Source organism: Microchirus variegatus (genome assembly GCF_963457635.1).
Source record: "Microchirus variegatus genome assembly, chromosome: 17".
Taxonomy (NCBI): Eukaryota; Metazoa; Chordata; class Actinopteri; order Pleuronectiformes; family Soleidae; genus Microchirus; species Microchirus variegatus.
Genome location: NC_139818.1, coordinates 23,997,776 through 24,024,304, shown reverse-complemented (window position 1 = coordinate 24,024,304; position 26,529 = coordinate 23,997,776). Strand labels below are relative to the sequence as shown.

Genomic DNA, 26,529 nt, shown 5'->3' with positions numbered 1-26,529 from the left:
CAGGAAGTAAAGTGGCAGACGACCAATAACAAAACTGTCACAGTTCAAGTGAAGTAAATCTGATCGTGGCTCTTTCATTTTGAGTGTATTTTTAGGCTTCCATTACCTGAGTGTGAAGGCTGACGATCCTCCTCCAGGAAAAACCATCTACTTCCACTGACTCACCAGCTGATGTGAGTCACATGTGCTCAGAGTACTGATCTCTTCTTCTTCTTCCTTGTTGTGTGGCGGGCGTTTGCGGGCGTTCGCCTGCGCGGGCCTGCCCTACCGCAGGAACACGGCCTCCGATTCTGTATGAAACAATGGCGTGACGAGGTTCCAGGTATGTGGCTCACGCTGCTGCCTTCTCGCTTTAGAAGGACACACCTTTCACCTTTCACCGTCACTTCAAGAAGAACTGGAAATGCTGCCTTGGATGCACAGAACGTTAACACAAGCACTTATTCAATAACAACGAAACATATTAGATGCAGCCTGGATGCTAAAGTTTGACTTTTATTTTAATACCCGTTTTTTTTTTTTTAAAGGTACAAGTTTAATTTTATTTTAACGTCTTTGTTGGAATCCGCCTTCTTTGTCCAGGATTCTTTCTTCTTCCTTTACGTCGTTAGCTTCTGCTTCAAAACGCAAAAAACACTCACAGGCTGCCGTAGAAACCTCTCACCTGAAGTAAGTACATAGAAAAGACAGATTCTATAACCTGGTTCACGCTAGACGTGACGTACGAGTGTCAGAACTCGTCAGTTTCTCCTTTTTTTCCACGCGGTTCCCAGCAAAATTAACCCATAATCACACGCCGCGTGTCCAGAGAGAACCAGGCAAAAGACTTAGGAAAATAAAAGACTTTTAATTCATGAGCCCATTTGGTCAGTAAGAGCATCTATCAGATCCTGTTTCTTGGTCCCCGTTGTCCGGATCCCAAATTGTTTGCAGGCCTCCTTCAGCACCGGCACCGTCAGTTTTCCCAGAGTGCCTTTCTGCACGTGGGCCTTCAGCTCGTCCTCCGACACCTCCGTTTTTGGCTTCTTTTCAGCTGCGCCTCCTGAATCGGCTGCGGGGTCAACAACAGAAAAGTGAGACCGAGTCGAGTCATTGGTGCCGATTTGAGCACCGAGGCCATTTTCTGGGACATTTTCTCCTGACCTGTTTTGCGTTTGGCAGCAGGTTTGGTGTCCGGGTTGTAGTAGGCAGGGTAGACCAGGTCTTTAAAGTCCTGGACCAAAGGACCCAGACGCTTGTCCATCTGTTCCACCTTTGGCACTGAGGCAGATACGGACACAGAGGGAAGTGTGAGACGATGAAGAGGCGGCCAGGGTTATATCTGGTTATTGTGTGTGTGTGTGTGTGTGTGTGTGTCTTACTGATGAGGTCGTCCGTCTCTTCTGGAGCAACCATATCCAGAGCCAAGGCCTCCAGGTTCCTGTAATGCTGCTGGATGACGGGGTTCTCAAACGCCTCGCTCCTGTATCACATCGTGAAGAACCGAAACAGAAAGAATTTTAGAATCAAATTAGGAAATGAAGAGGATCAGGGCCACACAGGAAAAAAATGTTTTAAAGTCAGAATTCTCAGTTTTAAAGTCAGAATTCCGAGAATAAAGCGAGAATTCCGAGAATAAAGTCAGAATTCTCGGCTTTAAAGTCTGAATTCTGAGTTTTAAACTCTGAATAAAGTCAGAATTCCCGAGAATAATGTCAGAATTTCGATAATAAAGTCAGAATTCTGATAGTAACAGAATTCTGAGCTTAGAAGTCAGAATTCCGAGAATAACTTCAGAATTCCGATAATAAAGTCAGAATTAGTTTAAAATCAGAATTCCTAGAATGAAGTCAGAATTCCAAGAACAAAGTCCGATTTCTGATTTTTAAAGTCAGAACAGTGAGTTTGAATTAAAAATTCTGAGTTTAAGTCATAACTCTGATTTTTTCTGAGAATGCTGACTTTAAACTCACAATTCTTCCGTAGATAAGCTCCATTTTAGAGCATCAAAAAACCTGCACAAACCTGTACTTGAAGCGTAGTTTGGAGACGATTTGTTTCATCACGTCCACCTGTGCTTGTGAGGCTCGAGGACACTGAGGAGGATCCACCGTTCGCAGGTCGTCGGCGTACGGCAGGTAGATGACGTTGAAACCTGACACAGGTGCGTCATAAAAGGTCACAGTTAATACAGCAAATACATTCATGTGTATGAAGACATTTCCCAAAACAACACTCTCATACTTCCCCCAGTAAAACAGCAGTTTTGTTTTGTTTTGAATTACCTGGCGGTGTGATCTGTATTCGTGTCTCCTCATCCATCTCCTCCTTCTGAGGCACCAGGGCAACAAACCGCGGAGGGTTGTTTCTGCGGGCGATGCAGCGGCACAGAGCGAACACGTTCTTCTCGCGACACTTTGTCAACAGCGCAGAGAAGAGGCACGCACTGCCTGAGGAGGAGAAAACACATTTAGAGTTGTGAAATTCACCCCAACCCATCCACAATCCTCAAAAATGAGGTTCTGGCTCGTCACCTATACAATTTGTGTTGTGTTTTCCATTAAAAGTCAGACTTTTGTTCATCAAAAGAGTTGCAAAATGAATAGAAAATATAGTCACGACATTGACAAGATTAGAAATAATCATCAAAGAACCAGCAACTGTTTTCAGCTGTGCTAACATCATCGCACAAAGGTTTTCAAGGGTTTTTTTAATCATACAATAGCCTTCTAACGCCATTAGCAAACACAATGTACCATTAGAAGATTGAAATGGGCCTCTAAACATTTATATATATATATATATATTTATATTATATACATTTCTAGTCTTATATCTTATATTTTGTTATATGTTGTTTTTAGTCATATATTTTGTTGTGTTTACATTATTGTGTCTGATTCAAGTGTTTAAGTCTTCTGTTGCGTTTACATTTTGTTGTGTCCTTTAAGTGATAAGTCTTTCGTCAATCTTGTTATTTTATCATGTGCTTTTAAGCCGGGAGTCACTGCAAAATTTCGTTATGTCCCCATAATGACAATAAAAAATTCTTGAATCTTGAATTCTTGAATCTTGAATCTTATGTACATATTTTATTAAAAACCAGACGTTTGCAGCTAGAATAGTCGTTTACCACATTAACAATGTACAGAGTGTATTTCTGATTCATTTAATGTTATATTTATTTAAATAAAAGTGCTTTTCCTTCAAAAATGTTACCTTTAATCTCATTTTCCTCAGGATAGATGAAGTTGGCAGGCCGGATATGATGGTGCACTTTGAGTTTCTCCATAGGTTTGAATCCAATGAGTAACAATCCGGGGTCATCGAACTTCTTGATGGAGGCGGCTTCGTCCCTCTCCATCACGATCTTCTTTTTACCATAAATCTACACACGTGATAAATAAAAGAGCGGTTAATGAAGTGTGACAAGACACATTCAGTTTAGTCATTTTGTGGGTCTGGTAAATACCTGTGCCTTCTTAATCTCACTGGGCAGCAGCAGGCTGCCAGTCTGAGTGTGGAAGACGCGCGTTTTGCTGCGGACCGGCTCGTTGGACTCCCTGTAAAGTTTGATGGAACCAGGTTTCGTAGCCGTCTTAGTTGGTTGATAAAGTCCCACGGCCACATTTAAACCCTCACCCAGAGTCAGGTTAAATCTAAAAAAACAAAACAAAAAAAAACAGCAAGGTAGCGAATAACAGGAGAGAGGGTTAAAGAGAGTTAAAGGCACCATATGTAAGAATGTTGTCAAAAACAGTTACTACACTCAAACTCAAAACACAGAGGTCTTTTAGGTTTCGTTTTCTGACCAAACTGGCAACCCGTGGTTGCTCGGCAGCTGAGACTCTACCGACTGCAATGATTGGTAGTCAAAAGTAGGTGGCGCCACATGCCAAAGCATGATTTCAAAACATAAACATGATTTGCAGTCTGCAAAATATATTTTTAATGCAAATATTTTGTCTGTACTGTTGTTGTTGGTGAGTTCAGTTTGTTATATGAACATTATTCCTGAGTCTCTGTGACATATTAGGAGGATTTTATCATTTATTACATAATGCACCCCCCAAAAAAACACTACCATTGACCAGAAGTTTTTTGAAACTACCTTGACAGGACTCTCTTCTTGACCTCTTTGGCCCGCACCCTCTTATTCAGGTCATCCAGTTTACCGCAGGGCTCCACCTGCAACCCCAGCTCGCTCTCATCCTCTGGTGGACTGACAACGTCACGGAAGAACAGAGAGACATCGAAGCCGCCTGGTTTCATCAGGTGCATCAAATCAATCACAACACCTAAGAGAGAGAGAGGAGGGGGAGGGGAGGGCGTGAGTCAATGGTTGCTTAGTCCAGAAGAGAATCACAGCAGCAGCAGCCTTTGCTTCAGACCCACCCGTCTCTTTGAGGTCACCGGCTTTGGTGCGAGCCTGTCGGTCCTTCACGCTGTCGCCACCGTGTGGTTGGTCCCTGCAGGTGAAGACCATGAGCCTCTTGTGCGAGAGGCGAAGCTTGACGTCGCTGTACAGGTTGGCGCAGCACCACAGGGCGTCGCCCAGCGACGTCTCCCCGCTGCCCATGGTCTCCGCCGCTAACCGGGCGCCCTTTTCTCCCCGCAGAGCGTCCACGTCCTGCACTCGCTTTGCACCTGTGAAAGACAGACAGACGTGAGGAGGACACTAGGACACTCAACTACTAAATGAATGAATTGTCAACTCGGGCTGTAACAATATGCGTATCGAAATGATATGAGCTGTTAGTGCTACCACACTTTTCAAATTACTATTATTTTTTATTAGTGGTGTCAAATTATCGCGTTAATTGTGATGTTTTTTAATCGCGTTAATCTCTTCTTTACCAGGGGCAGCGTCAGACGCAGCGACAAAAACGTCTGTAAACCATGTCTAACTTTAACAAACACAGACATGCTGCATACCTACAGAAAGGTCAGAAACTCAGCTATACGCTCATATAAACCATTCTTATGTTTACCAAACACAGTTAAAACCCAGATGGATCAAACCCGCAGGAGCGGAAAAAAACCTTTCCAGCGCACACGATTAAAAGCGGCACCGGAGCGTCAGCGTGATTATGTAAACAACGGAGAATCCACAGACTCTAACGGTACCATTTTTTTATCAATCTACGACCAAGATTTGCGGATCCAGCCCCAAAATAAGAGCAAAACAACAACTGACTTTCAAGAAATACAAGCGGAAATGTTGTCTGTCCTTTGCTGTTTATCAAAACAAGTTATTTCCACTGGAACAAAACTGCTTCTAATGAAGAACTACACTTCCCAGCATGCTTTGGGGACAAATCCCAGTCTGATTGATCATTTACTTTGCATTTTTCAACAGTATTGTTTTGTTACAGAAAAGAGAGAAATCTTTGGTTATTTATTTATTTATTTATGTTCAAATCTGTTCACAGTGTTCCAAAATATTTATTATTAAATGTTACATTAAGTTGTTATGTAAGTAAATAAATAAATATTAAATAAAATGTTTTTTAAATAAAATAAAAAAATCGTGGAATGTATCGAATCGTGGGTCAAAAATCGTGATACAAATCGAATCGTGAGTTTGCGTATCGTTACAGCCCTATTGTCAACTACTTTGATAATCGATAAATCGGTTTGAAGCTTTTTTCATTATTAAAACAAGATTTCAGGTTGTTTCAGCTTCTTAAATGTGAATATTTTCTTTGTTTCTTTGCTCAACACAACAAAGAAATCATTAAAACTCAATCTTTTCGGTCAAAGTTCTTTAACATTTTCTGACATTTAATGGACCAAACATAAGTAAATAATCCTTAGTTGCGGCTCTAGAGGACACACCGTGCATCAAAAAGGACGCGTTGGGCAGTTGTTCCGTTTCTTACCAGGTCCGTCGAGGTCATGGTAAACATAGACGTGCTTGAACGAGTTCTTGGGGTTTTTGCTTTGTTCGGTGCCGTAGAAAACCAGAGCCACCAGGTCGCTGTCACTGCTAATGATCTTACTGGCGTAGACGTTGCGTATGGCCTACACAGACACAACACAGACACTTGTTATCATTCATCATCCTTTACACTTGCCTCATTGCATGAATAATATCGTCAATAACTCGAGCTAATTAAAGTGATAACACGCGACAAAGACAAGTGTCCATCTTACCTGCATGGTCATGTCAAAGTTAGATGACTCTCCGTCTTCACCTTTAACATACATTTCCCTGGAAGCGTCGACCAAGAAGACCAAACTGTCTCTCCCTGTGACTTTGTAATATTCTGACAAAGACAGAAATCCTGATTTGTTTTTTGATGATTTCACCTACGATCATGATCACATAGACAGAATAACGACAACAAGGATGCCAGAATTGAAACCTGATGTAAAAGTAAACACCTAGTGTCAAGTAAGTACAAGCAAGTATTCCATATTCTAAATAATAGTCAAAATGTTACGCTACCCACTTTGGATAGCCTTGGTATAAGATCACATGATAAAGTGTAATCTCACCTCCAGATTCCTCTCCTTCCTCCTGCTCTTCATCCTCATCCTCATTGCGGTAGTAGGCGTTCCACTCTGCCATTGGGAATGTTCCTGTCCACATATAAAGCAGTTTATAACAAGACAATGTGGTAACACAGCATGTGGACCAGATTTAAACGGGATTAAAAGAAGGTAAAATGGGTTAAAGTGGCTATGAACCCTAAACAGCAATAGATCAAACCCGCAACACAACAACAATAACATCTTCCGATGCTGCAGCAAATCTGGTTCTGTATTGAATTTGTGTCAATAGAGAGATGAAGAATCTAAACAGTACTGTTTTCTTGCGTTTTAAAAACTTCACAGTTTTTGAACAGTGCTACTGAGAAATAACAAATTGCGTCTCCTTAAATGCGTTTACGGTAAAAAGTGTCAAGCTGATTTGTGAAGGGCATCAACATCCGGTTTTCAAAATAATAGAAATGAAACCTTTTTGATTAAAAAGTCAGCCTTTTAACTTGTAATTTCTCAAAAACTGTACAGTAAAATGTCTGATATCCAGTACACTAATATATACCAATGTGCTTCACAAATCTTTATAATTTTCACTCATAACATTTAGAGAACTATCATTATACAGTTTCTCAAATTCCAGTTTGTAAGTCTCTGAAACATAGCTGTGAGAATTTTAATTTCGATTGTTTTTTTTTACCAATCAAAAATGTGCTTTTAAACGACACGGTAAACTCTCCGAGTTTTATTTTGAAAACCGGATGTTAATGTCCTTGGAAATCAGCCGGCTCGTTACCGTAAAAACCTTTGTAAGGAGGGCGTTAAAATTCAGCCTCAGATAGTTTGACAACACGAGAAACAAGTGTCACGTAGCTTGACTTCAGTGCCTACCCGTGTCTCCCTATGAATAGAGGTTTTTAATCTCAATGGGATTCACCTGGTTAAATCACAGGTTCATTAAACTGATAACTTTAGCATGCGCTAGCTTAGCTGCTAATGAGCCACAGTTCGCTTCATCTTATCGGATTTTTCGGGGGGCCGTTTCGTTCACGACTCTGTCTTGCAAACAGTGCACACAAACGTAATGACGTAAACACTTGAAAATAAAAAGATAAATAGTACGTGAATCCTGCTAATTTCACTTACCAAGGCGCTAATTTACTTCTTTCAGTTTCAATGACTGGCGCTGTTGAGGAAGTGAACGACGCGCACGCTCACAATACGTCATCGTCGTCTCGTCATCTATTGGTCAGACAAGTGCTTGTCAAAGATCGTAGCCAATCCCGGTGAAGTGGGCGGGGCGTGTCGTTCACAGGCTCGTCTGTGTTATTGTTTACAGTGTGACACAGTGACTTCTGCTGTGTCATCTCCGGCTACTTTTACTAGACTTCTTTTCAGGAATTTCTTATTTAAACTTCGTTTTAGTTTCAACATTCTGTCTCGTGTTTGTTACCGTAACGATATATATAAATATATATCAACCCGTTTGCTAGCTACCGCTAAGCTAAATAGCGACTTAGCTTTAAGTTGCTCAGAGTCAGCTGACTTTGAATTACATTTTTTTTTTTAGCAGAATTAGCTGTAGTTACACTTTTATCTTCCTAATAATGGAGCAAAGCGACAACTTCCCAGTGAAACTTTACATCTACGACATATCCAGAGGCATGGCCAGGCAGCTGAGTTCGGCTATGCTAGGTGAGTTTCTGACGAGCGAAGCCGAAGTCAGTGCTCCCCAGGCGGCGAGAGAAATCAGGAGAGAGCGGGGATGATGCTCGGGCCTGCCACTGCTTCTTCTTCTTCTTCTTTCTTATTAATGGCGGGTTTACAGCTTTTGTTTGCGTATACCGCCACCTACTGTACAGGAGTGTGTAAAGGGACTGGATGGGATAGACTCACATTCTCATTTTTGTAAGGAGAAAATAGATAATAAATAAATAACTAAGTATAATAATAATAAATAAATAATTAATTAATTGATTTATAAAAAAAGGCAAATAAATTTACCTAAATTATTTCCATTAATCTTGTATTCTTTAAGGGCCTGCGACTTGAATTTATTTTCCAATTGTAAACATACACATCCTCCAAAGTAATCATATTTGTTTTATCCTCTTTTTTTTTAGGAAAACAGCTTGATGGAATATGGTGAGTGCAGCTTTTTCCTCACTTGTGTTGATTAGCTTGGTTTCATTCATAACCATGGGCTTGTTTTGTGTGTTTCAGGCACACTGCTGTTGTTGTCCATGGTGAGGAGTACTTCTTTGGTGGAGGAGGCATCAGCAGTTGTCCACCAGTAAGACTGGCTTCTTCCACCTTTGGAGTCAAGAATAAGTGAGAATGTGAAACTCCCTGAACAACGCGTCCATAGATATTTACCGCATCATGTCGTGTTGTGTCTTAGGGCGGCACTGTGCTCGGTGACCCGGACTCTATCGTGGACCTGGGCAACACTGAGGTTACTACTGAGATCTTAGTCGACTATCTGACTTCACTGTCAGAGTCTGCATACAGGTAAACGTGAATATCTTCTATATAAATAATCTTCTGTTGTTACCTTATAGGCGAATATTCTCATTGTTTTGGGTAACACATTAAACATTAGCATCACATAAGCATCAAAGGTTGATTTGCCTCTCAAATCACTGGCATAATAGCTACAGAAACAAAAAAAAAGTATTCTCTACACACCTGTCCTTCATCACCACGCTGTCCCGGCCTCTCTTGTCTTTTCTCTGAACTCCTGTCTCTTGTCCACTCTCCCACGCTGTTCTCTTCTCTCCATTCACAGAGGTGACAAGTACAACTTGTTCGAGCACAACTGCAACACTTTCAGCGGCGAGGTGGCTCAGTTCCTAACGGGCAGAAAGATCCCATCGTACATCACAGACCTCCCATCGGACATATTGTCCACGTGAGTCAAAGCCATTCTCTCTCTCTCTGTCTTTCAGACTTTGCGGTTTCTTTTAATGAAACCGTGTCTTAGCGTTTTTAAACATCAATCAAAGTTAGTATCGGTGTAACGCCGCCATCTGCTGTGTTTTCTTCTCTTCAGGCCGTTCGGCCAGGCTCTCCGTCCCTTCCTGGATTCCATGGCCATAAATCCTGGAGGGAGGCAACAACATGTCTGGACAGCGATAGATGGATAGATAGATAGGTTTGTGTATGTTAAAGACAATGCTTTTATTCAAGGGCGTTAATGTGAGTGAGATGTTCACCAGACAGTTTTCTACACAGTTTGGCGTTGGTGTGTCTCAAATGTGGATGCTTCAGGGAGGTGTGGGGGGGGGGGGGGGGGGTTGTAGTTATTTTTGAATGTGTATATTCAAATTATGGGGCCAAAATATAATATATATTTAAGAAAACATCATAACATTTAAGATCACTTAAATCCAAACATTGATTTGGAGGTGACGAGCTGACATATTTATACTTTTTATTGCTTGTCGGTGATAATAAGTACTTTTAAATCCACGGATGCATTCACAAGGCTCATATATAGGTTATGATACTCTTTGTAATCGATGTTTTATTTGTGCACTGAGCGATAGGGTAAGGAGTTTTAACAATAGCGTGATTTACTGAAGCTTAATTCACATAATCATTGTTCCTGTTTGTATTTAAAACATAATAAAGTATTTAAAATATGGAAGAGTTTTTAAGCTGTGACTCTTAAATATCCTTGTCAGAGTCTTCACAGCTCTATATACACAGTATATCGTGTCTTCTGCCTGTTCCAGGATCCTGTTGTGAGTGAATGTAGTATCAGAAAGCAGCCACTGGGTGTCACTGCAGGTTCACTACAGCTTTTTATGAGGCATTAAATGAACTGTTTATGACCAAAACGTCTTTGTGAATCAGTGTCTTTATTCTCTCAAAACCCTCAATTTATTTCTCAGCCCTTATTTCCTGTCATGGTTCATAAACACATTTTCTTATTAAAGTTAACCTGACGGAGAACAGCTGTCATGTTTGTCACGTTCAGTCTGTGTCTGCAGGTCTCGTCGAGTGTTTCAAACACGAATCAAACCAAACCCTTGTGGTATTTTCACAGTTTTTTTTTAATATTTCATCATCAAAAGTGGCTCCGATAACTATAAACAATCCTCTCGTGAAGAACAGCGTGGGTACAGAGTTCTGTTGTTATAAGAAGCACAAGTACATACAGCATATACGTGTTGTTGTTGTTTTTTTGCTACAAAAGAAGACATTTCAGAACGTCATTATTTAAAATAATAATCATCTATTTATGAACATAACGTTCGCTGTTGCAGCCCTACTGAATACGACACACCGAAAAACACCGGATTTACTTGGCTACTGTGTTTGTATTTGTGCATTTATTATAGTTGTGTTTCTGCCACACATGAGGTTCACCGCGACAACATGGAACCATTATTCTCCTCATTTAAAGTTTTTTAACGCACTCACTGTATTCACTACGCTACGGTCAATTTGTGTCACTTTGTGTTCTGCTACAGATGTGAAAAACTCTAATAAAGATCTCTCTAGTCATGTTTTCAAACTGCTGTTATTATAATAATAATAATAATAATAAATACTCATATAATATTTTGTACAGCCCTTATTTAACTAAAAAATATATGTAGGAAATTCCTTTAAATAAGCATATTTACACGTTATATTCTCAAATGAAGTAGAAGACGGTGGTTTTTCCAGATGATGTTTGCACACGACATGAATTAAAAATGTACAAAAAGATGTCAAATATTTACCTTAAACATGTGAGAACGCACTCGTTCTCTGCTAAAACTATTGCTACTAAAATCAGATTTTTGTCCTCTTGATTTATTGGTTGTGGTTTATTTTTCTCTGATTTAAGCTTCTCAAATGTGATTATTTTGAGTTGCTTTGCTCCGTAAAAATGCATCAATCTTTGGTTTGTGGACAAATCATCACATTTAGGGTCAAGTTTTTACATTTTTAAATGTTTTTATGGACTAAAGTAAGTAAAATAATCGTATATTTTTTGGTCTCTGTATAAGAGTGACCATGGTCGCTAAAGCCAACGAATTTAGTAACCAATGTCCAACGTTTTAATCCTGAGAAAGCGCAGATTAGACGATCCAGTCACGTAAGCGATTTCAGGGCGGAGATTCCAGGGATTCAAGATCTCACAGAAACTCGTGTGATTTAACGTGATTTCAGAATAGACTGTTAATAGACTGTTGTGTGTGCGAAATGTTTTGTGCTGAGAAACGCTCCCCAAATAAGAAAGTTACGGTTCAAAACAAAAGTACGCAACATCTGTTTCCCGCTCAACTCGCTCTCATTGGTTAACGCGGGATTCTGGCCACGCCCCCGATAGCTATTCAGTGGTAAATAGCAAACACGTTTAATGCGATAACGATTTGAAATCAGGAAAACTCTGATGTGTCCGATGACGTTAAAATCGCGTTGTAGTAATCCCTCAGACTACAGGATAATTCTGCCAGATAATATGTTCACATTAGCCTAAACTCGGAAGCCACCCACTAATGTCGGAAGACCCAAGATTAAGACCGAAATCTCACCAGTTATCCTCCGTTATCAAGAGATCACGGCACAATCATCTCTACGGTGACGAGACTTAAGACTTAAGAGTTGAGTAATGCATTATCTCGCAATGGTGAGGTCATTTGCGTTAATCTGGCAATAAGACACGGTCGAAAAGTCGCAAGTCTGAACTGGGAGAGACGTCGTCTCAAAGTCGACGGCGTTTCAGTTGAGGTGTGAAAGAAAAACACGGACACAAACGTATCTTAGGCTAGCCTTTGTTAGCGGTCGTGAACTATAACGCAGTATTTTGCACACAAAAACAGCGTAGCAACACGCTAGCTAATTTTGGAAATTGGAAAAAACCAATAAGGCTAGAAGTAGTGTTTTTACTATTGACACGAGTTGGAATGCTACGTTTGTGAGGTTTCTACGACTTTTCAAGTTGGAAATCCGACCCTGAGGGGCTGTTCCAGTTGAAATTTCTGACTTGGAAGTTGAAAATTCCAAAATTCTCCATTTTGTGACATTTTCTGCTCCTGGAAGGCGATGGAGCCTCAACACAATGTTATGTTGTTATCGCGCGAAAATGAGCCACAAGAACTTTCTTCTTGTGATAAAAAATATTAGCATTTCAGTCACTCGTGATGCGGGTGGAGAAATCAGTACTTTTATACCAGAATTTGACTATCGGTGAACTATGGGTTAAGTGCTGTTACGCCGTGTATGAGGCGTCTTAATCGGAAACTTATTGACCATTTTGGCCACCGCTCATGTTTTCCGCTCTGTTTCACTTGCATCGACCGTTGTTCCTCCTGTAATCTGCCGCCCCGAAAAAACCACTTCACACTTCAACCCAAACCCACTACACTAAAATCCTCTCGGCTCAAGCACTCGCGGACACGTGCGCTCGTTGTTAACGGTTCACTCCACCATGGCGCGGTCCGCCCTGAGGCCGGGGGTTGGTGTTGCAGACGTAACACTTCACCTACGACTACAGCCGAGGAAAGTGTCGCCTGTTCACAGCCTCTGTTCACGCCGTCCTTTGGAGACCGAAACAGGAAATGTTAAACGCTCCAGGACTGGAAATGCCTGGTGTGAGTTCTCCAGTAATGAGAGCCTTGGAGGTCACTCATCATGACACACAGGCGTCCACACTTTCTAAGTTCTGACCTGGACAGTTGGGTTAGTAGAAGAGATCCGCGGTGAACTCGTTCCCTTTTCCCCAGTCGCCCCCGAGGAAGGAAAACATGTGGCCGTGTTTGTTGGTTTGTTGTCTGTTTTTTTTTCCTGCTCTCGTTTCTCTTCTTTTGTGCAGAGCTCCAGCCTCTGGCTTCCCTTCCTCCTCTCCATCTCTATGGGTTGGGGACGGAGGCTGATGGGAGCTGACGTGTTGGTGGCATTGTCCTCGTCGCACAGTTAATGTGGCCACATGACCCCAGAGGATGTTGTCCCTATATGCTTGGCCTGATGGCACAGAATGCACAAAAACAACAAAAAACACTGCATTGTGGGACTTGGGTTAGAACGAGGGCGGAATCGGAACGAGGAGCAGGAGCAGACTTTTGAGGAGGTGTTGATTTAGGAGATGTAAGGAGCCTGGAGATGACCTGACCTGTTAGCTTGAGATGATTCCTGCTTATACGTAGCCTAAGAAATCGTATGTGATATAGATAAAGAGTTTTACTCCTCAGAGATGTAAAATTGATTAGTTCCTTTATAGACAATTTACTTTTCCCCCCAATTGTGTGAGGATAAATCAACAAAGATCGTAGAGATTCAGATGTTTAAGTCGTGAGAACATTGGCGGTGCCAGTCTTTGTGCAGTTAACCGTTCTGGACTCTATTCCGAAAATGATTAAAGCGATAAGATATTAAATCTGTTGAAACCTTAACCTTAACAGTTCCATTCTTTTGGGGGGGAAACTCAAACACAGCCATATTTGAAGGCACCGCAGCGTAGCATCATAACAGCCAGTTTTCTCATTTGATTGTCTCTATACCTGATGCTAAGCTAATCCTGCTGCTTGCTATAGCATCCTAAAAATCCTAAAAATTGATCCTAAAAATGTTTACCTCCCAAGATGTTGTACACTCTTTGAAATAAAGGTGCTAAGTAGAACCATATAAGGTTCTATGGCTTGTCCTCTTAGGAGAACCCTTTTTGGTTCCAGGTGGAACCTTTAACCCTTTGTGTTACCAAGAACCCTTTTAAAACCCTTTATTCAGGAAAGGGTTTCTAAAGGGTTCACTGGATCAAAATTTTAAAATCTTACTGGAACCATTAGTGTTACCAAGAACCCTTGGAAAACAAATGGTTCCAGGTAGAACCTCAGCCCTTGTAGAAGAACACTTTTGGAAGCCTTATTTCTAAGAGTGTATCCATCTCCTAATGTTTTAAAACAACTGTTCCGATTCAACGTTCCCCTCAAAACTGAGCGAATAAGTCCCGAGCTACGATTTCCCCGCCCACAGACGAACCACAGAAATGCAAGATAAATCAAATGTTTCTGCTTCTTCTCGAGACCGTTTGTCCGTTTCAGACTTAGTGAAATGATGAACTGAACCGAAACGCAACCTTAAAACCTTTGCTGTGACGCACGTATGACTTTTGTCGCTATGTTCGCTACGTACGAATGAACCACTGACCACTGGAGGGTGAGAATCTGTGAAGGCTGTGAGACCCTGAGGAACCTGAGCGCAACCGTGGTTAGATTTGCCTTCATGTTGAGTCTTTACATGTCCAATAATGAGTCCACTCATCTGTCAGAGTTGTGGTTCCTCCGTAATCTCACTCTGTTTCCACTCACACATCAGAACGCGTCTTCCCGTGTTAATATCCCTCACCATTTCTTTGGGCCGACCGCCCCCAAACTCTGACACGGAGCTAAACGCCAAAGTCCACTCGTTCACGCGTGTTTTGCTGCTCTCTCTGAGGCACTGGGGGCTCAGACGGTCACCTCAGTCGCACTGTGGGTGGAGTAGCTCTTCTGCCTCGGGTGGTGGTGGTAATGGGGGGTTTGAGATTGGTGTTGCATGTGGACATGCTGTCCCTGTCCCTGTCCCTGTCCCTGTCCCTGTCCCTGCGCTGCTCCGCCTCCAGCTCCGCCGTACATCCCTTCGTAGGGCTGGCAGAAGAGATCCGGCATGTTCTCTATGCTCTCGTGCCTCCGGGTGGAGTAGCCGTGTCTCCTCGTGGAGCCGTGCAGAGAAGACGACGAGTTGTGTCCCGGGACGGAGGTCTGCCTGTGGACGTGACGCGCCGTGGGCTCCCAGGCTTTGAAGGCCGAGCTGGAGAGCGGCGGGTGCGCGGTGGTCTTGGGGAGGTGCGAACGCTCCAGGTGGCCGGAGGGGATGGAGATGGACAGGGGCCCGTGGAGGTCGCGATGGGCCGGCAGGGACTGGTGGACGTAGGACTTCTCTTTGGGCTGCACCGGTACGGGCTGGAAGCCAGGGGGCGCCACAGGTTGGTATTGAGAGAAATCCATGAGCGGGAAGCTCTTGTAGTAGCTGCGAGATGCACCGTCAGCTGCAACGATAAAGAGAGCGAGGACAGTTTGTCAGAAGAAGTGACGTCTAGGGTCAATTCCAATTCCTACCTTAACCCTCGAGCTCAACCCTTAATCTTAACTGGCCTCAAAACCAAGTGTTGAGGGTTATTTTGTCACTTCGAAATGGGACACCCCTTAAATGCAGATACGTCTTCAGACTGTAGAGGGCAGAATAACGTGAAAGCTGCGTCCAGTCTGTCAACTCCAAAAAAGAAGAAGAAGAACACATTTACGTCACGATTATGGGAACGAATCTTTGACCAAAGAGAACGAATCGAGAACAAATCTTTGACCACAGAGAACGAATCTTTGACCAAAGAGAAAAAATCTTTGACCAAAGAGAACGAATCGAGAACGAATCTTTGACCAAAGAGAACGAATCTTTGACCAAAGAGAAAAAATCTTTGACCAAAGAGAACGAATCGAGAACGAATCTTTGACCAAAGAGAACGAATCGAGAACGAATCTTTGACCCCAGAGAACGAATCTTTGACCACAGAGAACAAATCTTTGACCAAAGAGAACGAATCGAGAACGAATCTTTGACCCCAGAGAACGAATCTTTGACCACAGAGAACAAATCTTTGACCAAAGAGAACGAATCGAGAACGAATCTTTGACCCCAGAGAACGAATCTCTGAACAATTATTTATAATTTGATTTCAGTCAAGTTATTAGGTTGTCAGTTAGTTATAAGATGATACTCATACAAATATTCAGCTGACAGTTACCACACACCACGACTTATTGAAAAGTAAACCATAGCAAACGATCACTTGTCCGCACCGGCCGACTATTGACAAAATAAAAATAAAAAATAAAAATAAATGTTACGCAACAATGACGTCAGTAATCCATAATATGGGCCTAAACTAAGATAATACAATGGTTTTCATCATTTTTATATCTCTATTAACAAAGAAAATACTTCATTTGTATCGCACTCGTTTCGCCGCTTTCGACGCCATCTTTGTTATGTCAAAACACGCAATGCATTCTGGGTAGCCCTTGCTCCCAAGGGTGGTCTTGGAAAATCTCAATATTGAGGGCGATACAGCCCTTAAACTTGCCCCTCAACTTAATTTATCTGAGAATCAGGACAGCACTTGCACTAGAGGGAGCGTTTTTGAGATTGAGGGTTAAGCAAGGAATTGGAATTCACCCCGAGACTTGTGCACAAAACATTCATTCAGGAAGTTACGGGACTCACCTTTTAACATCTATGAATGCTTAAATCTACAATATCTTGGACATCAGGACACAGGAGCTGAAGGGCTACTGATGCCTTGTTTGGTAAATTTGTGTCACTCAGGTAACTCTGACACTAAAGTCTCAAAATAGCACATTTGACCTTCATAATAAAGGCAGCAGAGGATCAACAACTCATAGGAGCCATGATGTAAAATCACCAACTTGTTCCATGGACTTTGGTGTGGGGAGTGAGAGGTTTACAAAGTTCTCTCCCGACTTTAAAGTTATGATAAAGATATGTATGCCTAAAACTATGTCACTATAATGATGCAAAACTTGAATTAATTTCAACTAAAACTCACCCTCGATAACGTTAGCATGCTAAAGCTTACTTGGTCCTGTATGACCAGTAGTTAACTGGAGCTAATGCTAGTTATTAGTCAGTCAAAGGTTACCGTTTCTCTCTGACTCCATCACTGTTTTTATGGCTGGTTGCAGTGAAGGTCATGAACTCCACCTACTGCCCTCTAGTGGATGGGCCATCATGGGCCAAATGAAAAACCATACATATGAATACTTCCCACCCCCCATAGTTATTTGATGCAGTAAAATGGTCATTGTATGTTATCACGGTCAAAACCAGCGTCGTTTGTAATCAATTCACTATATATATATAAATCATGACAAGAGCAAATTTTTGCATAATATATGATATTTCTGTTCATTTTTTTTACCGCCATTTCTGTAATTATTCCGAAAATGTAAAAAACCACTTACTTCCAAGAGATATACTTAATCACAATGTTTTATGCATGCAATGTAAAAATATAAACACATAAATCTCAAGGAAAAAACGCAGCGGCTTTTCTCATAGCGGAATAAAAACAATAGCAGGAGACGGAGAGTTCGTAGACCGGGAAGAAGAAGGTGAAGAGTGTAACGGAGAGGATTGAGGTAAAAACCATGTTGTCAGGATGTGGGGGACATTGCAACGACGGGGGTTATAAATACCCTTGCCCTGAGTCGTGTGAGTGTGTGTATAGGCATGAATGTCACATAGCATTATTTAAATAAACTAAGCAATACGAGGCCATCGCTGCGAGCTACGTGGCTACGTGATCGCTAACCTTGTGTGTGGTTTCGTCATTTTGTCCGGAAGTCAGAGAAGACTGCTGGTTTTCATGTTTTCCTTTTTAAAAGTTAAAACTATGACAAAGTAATGTTCATAGTTGTATAATATATATATATATGTATATATATATATATATATATATATATATATATATATATATATATGTATATATATATATATGTAACTGCTTATCTCATGGGAACAATTTAAGAGAAAAAAATAATAAGTATATTGGTGCGTTAGAACTTAAGGCCACAATGCTACACCGAAAACAGAGAAGAAGGTGTTAAAAACACATTACAATGAAAGACAGTATTAACCGAGTCACGGCCAAGAAACAGTAATAAAGAAAGAAAATAACAGTTATCATATTTCAAAAACACGACCAGTGACAAAACTAGTGACTTTCTGACAAGTTTTTAATGTTAGCATCAATCTGCTGCCTACATGTAGTCACCTGAGAAGCTAATACGGTCATAAGCTAACGATGACATCATTACCAGGCTAACATTAACAGTACTGTCCTGTTTTTAATCTGACTTTGGGACATTTAAGCTATTCCAAACTTTCTTTAACTGCTGCCATTGTCTACTGTAGTCACTTCTGAGGCTAATATCATAAGCTAATGGCATTATCATTAGCTAATAATAAGAATTCTTCTATTTCTGTCCTGCTTTTAAGCTCATTTTATGCTATAGCCAAACCCGCTTCACAAGATAGGGCTGTGTTAGCTTGACTCATTGGTTAGCTCTTATATATAAACCCTCCTTTTTCTTGTAAAAAAAAACAAACAATGAAAATGTTATCTGATTTTGGGACATTTAAGTTATAACAAACTTTCTTTCTTTCCATATTCTATTCTCAAAGCCTTTTCATCATATTTAAAACATGAGTCCAAACTTAAACAAATGTTAGCATGCCTGGCTAACTGCTGGCGCTGGCTACTGTAGTTAATTCAGAGTCTTATATCATAAGCTAATGGCATTATCGTTAGCTAATAATAACAATTGTTCTATTTCTGTCCTGCTTAGTTTTAAGCTCATTTTGAGAATTTTACACTATAGCCAAACTCGCTTCACAGGAAAGTGCTGCGTTAGCTTGACTTGTTGGTTAGCCCTTATCTATAAACCCACCTTTTTCTAGTAAAACTAAAACCAAACTTAAGGAAATGTAATAATTTCCTGCTATAACTCAATCTTCCAATGACACCACGACTACTGCCTTCACATAAGAGGCTAATAATGACTTTATTATTGTCTTTAACTAACTGTTATTCACTCAAAAAATAGAAAAATGCTTTTGTCTGTATGTGAAATCAAGTTTTCATTTCTGAGACAATTTATTCCATAAGGTGGAGGAAGGGCCTCCCTAATGTTCAATTAATGTTTTAGTGATTATATCTCTGATGCTAAACTGTGTGGAGGGTCGACCCAAAGGCCTTAGGGCCTTGTGTAAGATGGAGTTGTCGCTGGAAAAAAGACTCCGTGGATAATAAAGTTAAAATAATCTACCTTGACAAGCAGTAAATTGCCTTTGGCAAACTGGTGGATTATAATTTTATTCTCACGGGGATGCCTACTATTACACCTGCTGCTATTATTCAAGAACAACGTGTGTATGCGAACATGCGAGTGTGTGTGTGTGTGTGTGTGTGTGTGTGTGTGTGTGTGTGTGTGTGTGTGTGTGTGTGTGTGTGTGTGTGTGACCTTTGAAGGCATGGAACTGTATATGTACAGTCACCCGACAGCGTCTCCTCCAGGCTGGATTAACTTTTACATGTTATATGTTATATGTTGTCGTTAGATCATAAATCTCTACACAGCGTCGTGAAAGTGCAGCGGAAAACTGTCTGTAAATGTTAACCAAACGTACAACTGCGAAAAAACATTAACGTCTTTGAGCCATTTTGTCTCTGTATTTACAGTATTGTTGTGTTATTATGATCAAAGGTCAAAGTGCATTTTTAATACATTCATTTTTATTATAGTGGTGGGCACTAGGTCATGTTTACCAGTTAGCTCCGTTAGCTGCGTTAGCTCCTTTAGCGCCGTTAGCGCGCCTACAGTCGAACTGGAGTGGTCTGTTTATTAAACGAAAAGAGAAGCGCTACCAATGACCAGCGTTTGTGTTTTTAAAGTTAAGCGCTGCTATAGAGACTCATTTTAACAATCGGGAGTCACGTAAACATGACGTCACGCGTTGTGCGTTAACGTTGACGCCGTTATCGCGTTAACGTGCCCGGCACTCAAACTCTAACAGAGGACTATTCAAATCCTCCCTTTCTCATGTACGTCAGGGAACTACGGAGGCCTTTTTATATCAAAAAGGATGTCATTCCTCATTCTGTGTAAACAAAACACTGCAAAACGGCAGCTGCTGTAAAGCAAGGCCGTTGCCTGATGTACGTATTACACTAAACGCCACAGTTGACCCTGTTTCTGTTCGTGAACATTCATTAAAGGTGCCATATGTAAGAATGTGGCCAAAAACGGTTACTACATTCAAATTCAAAAACACCGAAGTCTTTTAGGTTTGGTTTTCTGGCGCCTAACTGGCAACCCGTGGTTGCTCGGCAGCTGAGACTCTACCGACTGCAGTGATTGGTAGACGGCGGTAGGTGGCGCCACATGACGGCAAAACATGATTTCAAAACATAAACATGATTTGCAGTCTGCAAAATATTGTTTTTTAATGCAAATATTTTGTCTGTACTGTTGTTGTTGGTGAGTTCAGTTTGTTATATGAACATTATTCCTGAGTCTCTGTGACAAATTAGGAGGATTTTATCATTTATTACATAATGCACCTTTAAAGCTGCTAGTAGAGGGTGTATCCACTACTAGATGTATTAATGTGCAAATAAGACGAATACATATAGATGCACCATTAATATAATATATTAATGGTGCATCTATATGTATTCGTTAGTGGTGAATGGTCTTCATCATTTCGATATTATAATATCTAAATGATGAAGACCATTCACCACTTTCATAATGTTTACCTCTATATATCTTATAAATATAGAATACAGTTATAGAATTCATCAGTCCCTCTGTAACTTAACATTTTACGACTAATATCAACTTCCTGTTTGACCACGAGGGAAACCACTGTACTTTAAAGGTCATCGTGTCGTTGCGTGTGCGTCAGCTTACCCACAGCTTTGAGCGAGGTGTACTTGTTCATCCCCACGTTGTTGTGGCTGCTGTGCGGCCGTGGAAGCCCTTGTCCAAAAGGCCCGTGAGGAGAGTTATTCAGGTGGTACTGTTCTGTGGTTACAGGAGGCAAAAGAGAGACACACGTCAGAATAACGCATAATATAAATATCATTAACCTTTAGAGAATGTGACACACGCCACGCGGCCAAAAAAAAATCTCCAATAAGTGCACGTCCTGTCTCGTAGAAGACGATTAACTGTGTCGGACTGAAACCAGTGATTTCTACCAGTGAGAGTGTCATCAGTGTCACATCAACACAAAAACAACAACAACTCCCTTTTATGTTTTATTCTTTTTTTGAGCCCGAAGGCTGTCGGGTAAACTTTGGGTGAGACGGCAGCTTTGACCCTGACGTCAACCTCAGTCTCTCTCTGCTAAATGAACTGAGGTTAATGAACAATGGAACAAACCAGTATGTGAGAGAGAGAGAGTGAAGCTCTGGCTATTAGCATTAATGAAGTCCACTGATGCAGCCAGCCCGCAGGGACACACACACACACACACACACACACAAACATTCTTGTACTTGCTACATACTGAGGACCAGGTAAAAGTGCTGATAAAGTGAGGACCAGAATTTCCACTTTATAAATCAACACAATTACAAATACCTACTTGATATACACATGAAATATACATGAATGACATCTATAAAGAACTACTGGGTGCAGTACCATAAAATGTCTGCAGGTGGAGCCCCAGAGCAAAAAGTGTGTGAAACACCAGGGCTTGGAAAACTGTTTTTTTGTACCAAATTGAGGAGCTAAATCTGTTAAAAATAGAGTATAGAGTATAGCATGTTTACAACGACCGGCCAAAATGTCCTCACTTCGTAAAAATGACCTCACTTTGTTGGTTAAAACCCCTCACTTGTCCTCAGAATGCGGCAAGTACAAGAACACACACACACACACACACACACACACACACACACACACACACACACACACACACACACACACACACACACACACACACACACACACGTTCTTGTACTTGCTGCATATTGAGGACCAGGTAAAAGTGCTGATAAAGTGAGGACCAGAATTTCCACTTTATAAATTAACACAATTACAAATATCTACTTCATGAATGACATCTATAACAGAACAACTGGGTGCAGTACCATAAAATGTCTGCAGGTGGAGCCCAAGAGCAAAAAGTGTGTGAAACACCAGGGCTTGGAAAACAGGTTTTTGTACCAAATTGAGGAGCTAAGGAAGTGATTTCAATGAAAACAAAGTGAGGACCGGGCCAAAATGTCCTCACTTCGTAAAAATGACCTCACTTTGTTGGTTAAAAAGGCCTCACTTGTCCTCAGAATGCAAAACCCTTATTTCTAAGAGTGTAGTCCCTCAGAAATGCCAGGTCTCCATGAGGACTTGACCCTAAAAACTGCTTTACTTCTTTTGCGTTAAAAGGGTATTTTTATGTGCTAAAAACAGCAAAATCGTCCGTAAATATGGTCAAATTCTTCTATAACTCTCTACCACTGAGCTACCGTCGCCCACTTGTGGACATTTTAAATCACACGGAAACGCGACGAAACATAAACAATCTTTCTCGTTCGTTTTTAAAAAATAGTCCGTCCCCAAAATGACTTTTAACAGTGTAGTACATATGCCAGGCCTGTGTGTGGCGCTATAGCGCTGAAAATACACATGGATCATTGAAAGTGCTTGAATTTTGTGCAAGAGAGTGAAGTGAAGTTGATAGATAGGGTTCCCGCGAGTCCTTGGAATCCTTGAAAGTTTGTGAATTTGGGGGGAAAAAAAACTTCAAGGCCCTTGAAAGTTTTTTAAAAATCGTCCTTAATAGAAATACAAGTACACACACACACACACACACACACACAGAGAAAGGAGAAGCAGCTGGTGGAGGAGGATGAGGACGTTCTGGTGGAAATAAATGAAGAATATTAACATCGAGAGTTAGAGTTTTTACAGTCCTGAGTCACATTAAAAAACATCTCACCACCTTTAATCAGCTTAAACACTGATAATGTGTGTGTTATCCAGTGGCGCTAACCTCTCAGCGTGCTCCGTATTAGCAGATTATCTTCATCATCACATCGCGATGACATTCACACACTCCACGACACAACGACAGCACGTGGCTGTGATATTGATCTGCGTTTCACAGGAAACCCGCGGCGACTGACGGTTTGACAGAAGATTTGATGATTTACGAGGTTTACGAGGTCGTTGGCGCTCTCTCGCTGAGGGAGTTAGCTTAGCTTAGCTCCCGGCTCCAGCGTCCGCACCGCTTTAACTTCACAGAATGCTGCTCAGCGAGCGATGTTGATGAGCTATAGCGGCGTAGATCTAGTGCTGCCACCTGAGCTAACGATCATAAGCTAATGACGATCATTACCAGGCTAACATTAACAGTTCTGTCCTGTTCTTAATCTGATTTTTTTTTAATTTTATTTAAGTTATAACAAACTTGCTTATTTCCATATTCTCAAAGCCTTTTCATCTTTTTGAAAAAAATGAGTACAACTTAAACAAATGTTAGCGTGTCTGGCTAACTGCTGCCACTGTAGTCACTTCAGAGGCTAATATCATAAGCTAATGGCATTATCGTTAGCTAATAATAACAATTCTTCTATTAATGTCCTGCTTTTAATCTCATTTTGAGAATTTTACGCTATAGCCAAACCCGCTTCACAAGATAGGGCTGTGTTAGCTTGACTCGTTGGTTAGCCCTTATCTATATAAACCCTCCTTTTTCTTGTAAAAATAAAACTAAACCAATGAAAATGGAATAATTTCCTGCTATAACTCAATCACCCAATGACATTTTCTCAATAAACTGGATAAACATAATCTAATTTTGAGACGTGCAAACACATGGCAGCTGCGGTTAAATGTTGCTATAGTTACAAGCTGCTCACTCTATCAGAACTCAACAAAACTATTTTAATTAGAAGTGTATTACAGAGTTAATATCAAGGGTCAGGGAAGAAATTAATGAATGATTTATATAAGCATTGGTTTCGTAACATAGCAGCTCGTTAAATTGGAACGCTCTGGTAGTTTTGAGCCTCTGCGACAGCTAACTATGTTATATTTGTGGACAGAACAAATCAACGAATCAAGGAAACCATTGAACATAATTCAGGGTTCTTTGAACGAAAACTAGATATAACATAAAAACTAACAGTGAAAAAAATATTTTGTTGAAATCAAAATAAAAACAACAATTTAAAAAAATAAAAATGAAATAAAAACTACGATGAACAAAGCAAAACTAAACATATCCATATCCAGTGTCACACATTCTTTCATCCTTTTCAGCGTCTACAAGTCAAGGCTTTCTCTTAATAACTGAAAAACTAAAACTAAATAAAAACTTAACTGAAAAACTTAACTTGAATTAACTCAAACTAAACTGAAATAAAAAAGCAAACTAAAAAACTATAATAACCTTGCGTTGATAATAAATCTTATTAGTCGGCGTACTATTTGGGGTCTCTGCAACATTGAGTAGCATGTACGTGTGTTAGCGTTATATATCGTATATAGTATACATGTTAGCATGCGTAATTACAGTAGTTATTTTCCTTTAAAATGGGAGAAGAATTTGCAAAACTGACTTTTTTTCTTATACATTAATCAAGTGATTGAGAGTCGCCCCCTGGTGGTAAACTGCTATATCTTGCCTACTTCCTGGTGGCCGTCCCTTTTCAAACCTGAAAGTAAATGGACACCGTCGGCCATCTTGTCTACAGCGGAAAAACCAATAGTGTGTTTGGCAGTTGGTGTGGTGTGGTGTGGTGTCCCACTTTGTCCTACTTTGTCCTACTTTGTCCTACTTTGTCCCCGTCTGTGGCTCAGTTAGGGAACGTTTCAAAGTCGTTGTAGCATAAAAAAAAAATGAAAACACAAATAGTGAGAAAAATGATCTCCGTTAGATTTCAGACGGCGAACAGAGGATGACGAGCGTGGACGTTGAGGTGACGGTGAGTCATGATCTGCAGCGCCGGACGACTTGACCTTCAAATGTCAACGTTTGTTTAAAAAAACTGTGTTCAGGTGACGCATGTGAACAGACAGTCCTCAGGCCGGGTTTTACCTACCTGTGTGTGTGTGTGTGTGTGTGTGTGTGTGTGTGTGTGTGTGTGTGTGTGTTTGTGTGTGTGAGTGTGTGTGTGTGTGTGTCAGTATTTGGTCTCTGTGTAAACACACACAGCTTCACTGCAGCTGCCTGTGATTATTGACCACAAACGGCCGCTGGACATTTTCCCTCCTCTGGGGAAAAGCAGAGTGTAATGTGGATAAATATGGAACACGTTAGCATCGATAGGTATCATCATCATCATCATCATCATCATCATCATCATCATCCTCATCATCAACGCTGGTTTCTCTGCCAAGTCTGGACACACTGACTGATTCATGAGGAGAACCCTAACATCACTATTATTCCATGGTGTGAGTCCGTATCCAGCTGAAACTACATCGATCTCAGGGACCGTCTACAAAGTGCAACGCCTGAAAATATTTAATGACCTCCCCTACGTAATATAAAGTGTGTACTTTTACTCCAATACATTTCCAAAAATAAATTGTGTGCTTTTACTGATTGTGTACTTTTACTGATTGTGTACTTTTACGCCACTATATTTCCTAAATAAATTGTGTACTTTTACTCATTGTGTACTTTTACTGCACTATATTTCTAAAATAAAGTGTGTACTTTTATTCATTGTGTACTTTTACTCCACTATATTTCCTAAATAAAGTGCGTACTTTTACTCCCCTACGTTTCCTGAATTAAGCATGTACTTTTACTCCAATACATTTCCTAAATAAATGATGTACTTTTATTCATTGTGTACTGTTACTCATTGCGTACTTTTACTCTACAACATTTCCTAAATAAAGTGTGTACTTTTACTCATTGTGTACTTTTACGCCGCTATATTTCCGAAATAAATTGTGTACTTTTACCCATTGTGTACTTTTAGGCCACTATATTTCCTAAATAAAGTGTGTCCTTTTACTCATTGTGTACTTTTACTCCACTACATTTCCTAAATAAATTGTGTACTTTTACTCATTGTGTACTTTTACGCCACTATATTTCCTAAATAAATTGTGTACTTTTACTCATTGTGTACTTTTACGCCACTATATTTCCGAAATAAATTGTGTACTTTTACTCATTGTGTACTTTTACTCCACTACATTTCCTAAATAAATTGTGTACTTTTACTCATTGTGTACTTTTACGCCACTATATTTCCTAAATAAATTGTGTACTTTTACTCATTGTGTACTTTTACGCCACTATATTTCCGAAATAAATTGTGTACTTTTACTCAGTGTGTACTTTTACTCCACTATATTTCCTAAATAAAGTTTGTACTTTTACTCCCCTACGTTTCCTAAATAAAGCATGTACTTTTACTCCAATACATTTCCTAAATAAATGATGTACTTTTACTCATTGTGTAATTTTACTCCACTA

At 40.5% G+C, this 26,529-nt stretch overlaps 3 protein-coding genes across 3 annotated transcripts in view; 1 reads left to right on the top strand and 2 right to left on the bottom strand.

Annotated features, from left to right (window-relative positions):
* Positions 1–652: 652 nt before the first annotated feature.
* xrcc6 (X-ray repair complementing defective repair in Chinese hamster cells 6) lies at positions 653–7,653 on the bottom strand. Its single transcript, XM_083903418.1, has 13 exons — positions 7,612–7,653; positions 6,481–6,564; positions 6,136–6,248; positions 5,862–6,003; positions 4,375–4,626; positions 4,091–4,277; positions 3,452–3,638; positions 3,199–3,367; positions 2,265–2,429; positions 2,005–2,134; positions 1,362–1,462; positions 1,144–1,260; positions 653–1,051 (listed from the first exon to the last, which is right to left on the bottom strand). The coding sequence occupies exons 2-13, from the start codon at positions 6,551–6,553 to the stop codon at positions 852–854; spliced, it is 1,836 nt and encodes a 611-aa protein (XP_083759544.1). The 5' UTR covers positions 6,554–6,564; positions 7,612–7,653; the 3' UTR covers positions 653–851.
* Positions 7,654–7,796: 143 nt separating this feature from the next.
* desi1b (desumoylating isopeptidase 1b) lies at positions 7,797–10,286 on the top strand. The gene is made up of 6 exons (XM_083904096.1): positions 7,797–8,160; positions 8,589–8,610; positions 8,689–8,758; positions 8,867–8,976; positions 9,254–9,376; positions 9,518–10,286. The coding sequence occupies exons 1-6, from the start codon at positions 8,073–8,075 to the stop codon at positions 9,609–9,611; spliced, it is 507 nt and encodes a 168-aa protein (XP_083760222.1). The 5' UTR covers positions 7,797–8,072; the 3' UTR covers positions 9,612–10,286.
* A 4,620-nt stretch (positions 10,287–14,906) lies between these two features.
* shisa8b (shisa family member 8b) overlaps positions 14,907–26,529 on the bottom strand; it is a gene marked incomplete at both ends in the record, with an annotated part of 28,500 nt that continues 16,877 nt past the window's right edge. The window contains 2 exons of the mRNA XM_083903776.1: positions 14,907–15,487; positions 20,991–21,104. Coding sequence (XP_083759902.1) covers positions 14,907–15,487; positions 20,991–21,104 — 695 coding nt within the window. The remainder of the gene's footprint in view (positions 15,488–20,990; positions 21,105–26,529) is intronic.

What these genes read in the sequence shown, in the direction of transcription:
- desi1b (XM_083904096.1), top strand. Translation starts at nt 8,073, where the DNA reads ATGGAGCAAAGCGACAACTTCCCAGTGAAACTTTACATCTACGACATA. An exon ending in AAACAGCTTGATGGAATATG is followed by an intron (nt 8,611 to 8,688) that starts GTGAGTGCAGCT and finishes TGTGTGTTTCAG; the next exon opens with GCACACTGCTGTTGTTGTCC. An exon ending in CCATCGGACATATTGTCCAC is followed by an intron (nt 9,377 to 9,517) that starts GTGAGTCAAAGC and finishes TCTTCTCTTCAG; the next exon opens with GCCGTTCGGCCAGGCTCTCC.
- xrcc6 (XM_083903418.1), bottom strand. Translation starts at nt 6,553, where the DNA reads ATGGCAGAGTGGAACGCCTACTACCGCAATGAGGATGAGGATGAAGAG. An exon ending in CGGTGACCTCAAAGAGACGG is followed by an intron (nt 4,278 to 4,374) that starts GTGGGTCTGAAG and finishes TCTCTCTCTTAG; the next exon opens with GTGTTGTGATTGATTTGATG. An exon ending in GTGAGATTAAGAAGGCACAG is followed by an intron (nt 3,368 to 3,451) that starts GTATTTACCAGA and finishes TCACGTGTGTAG; the next exon opens with ATTTATGGTAAAAAGAAGAT.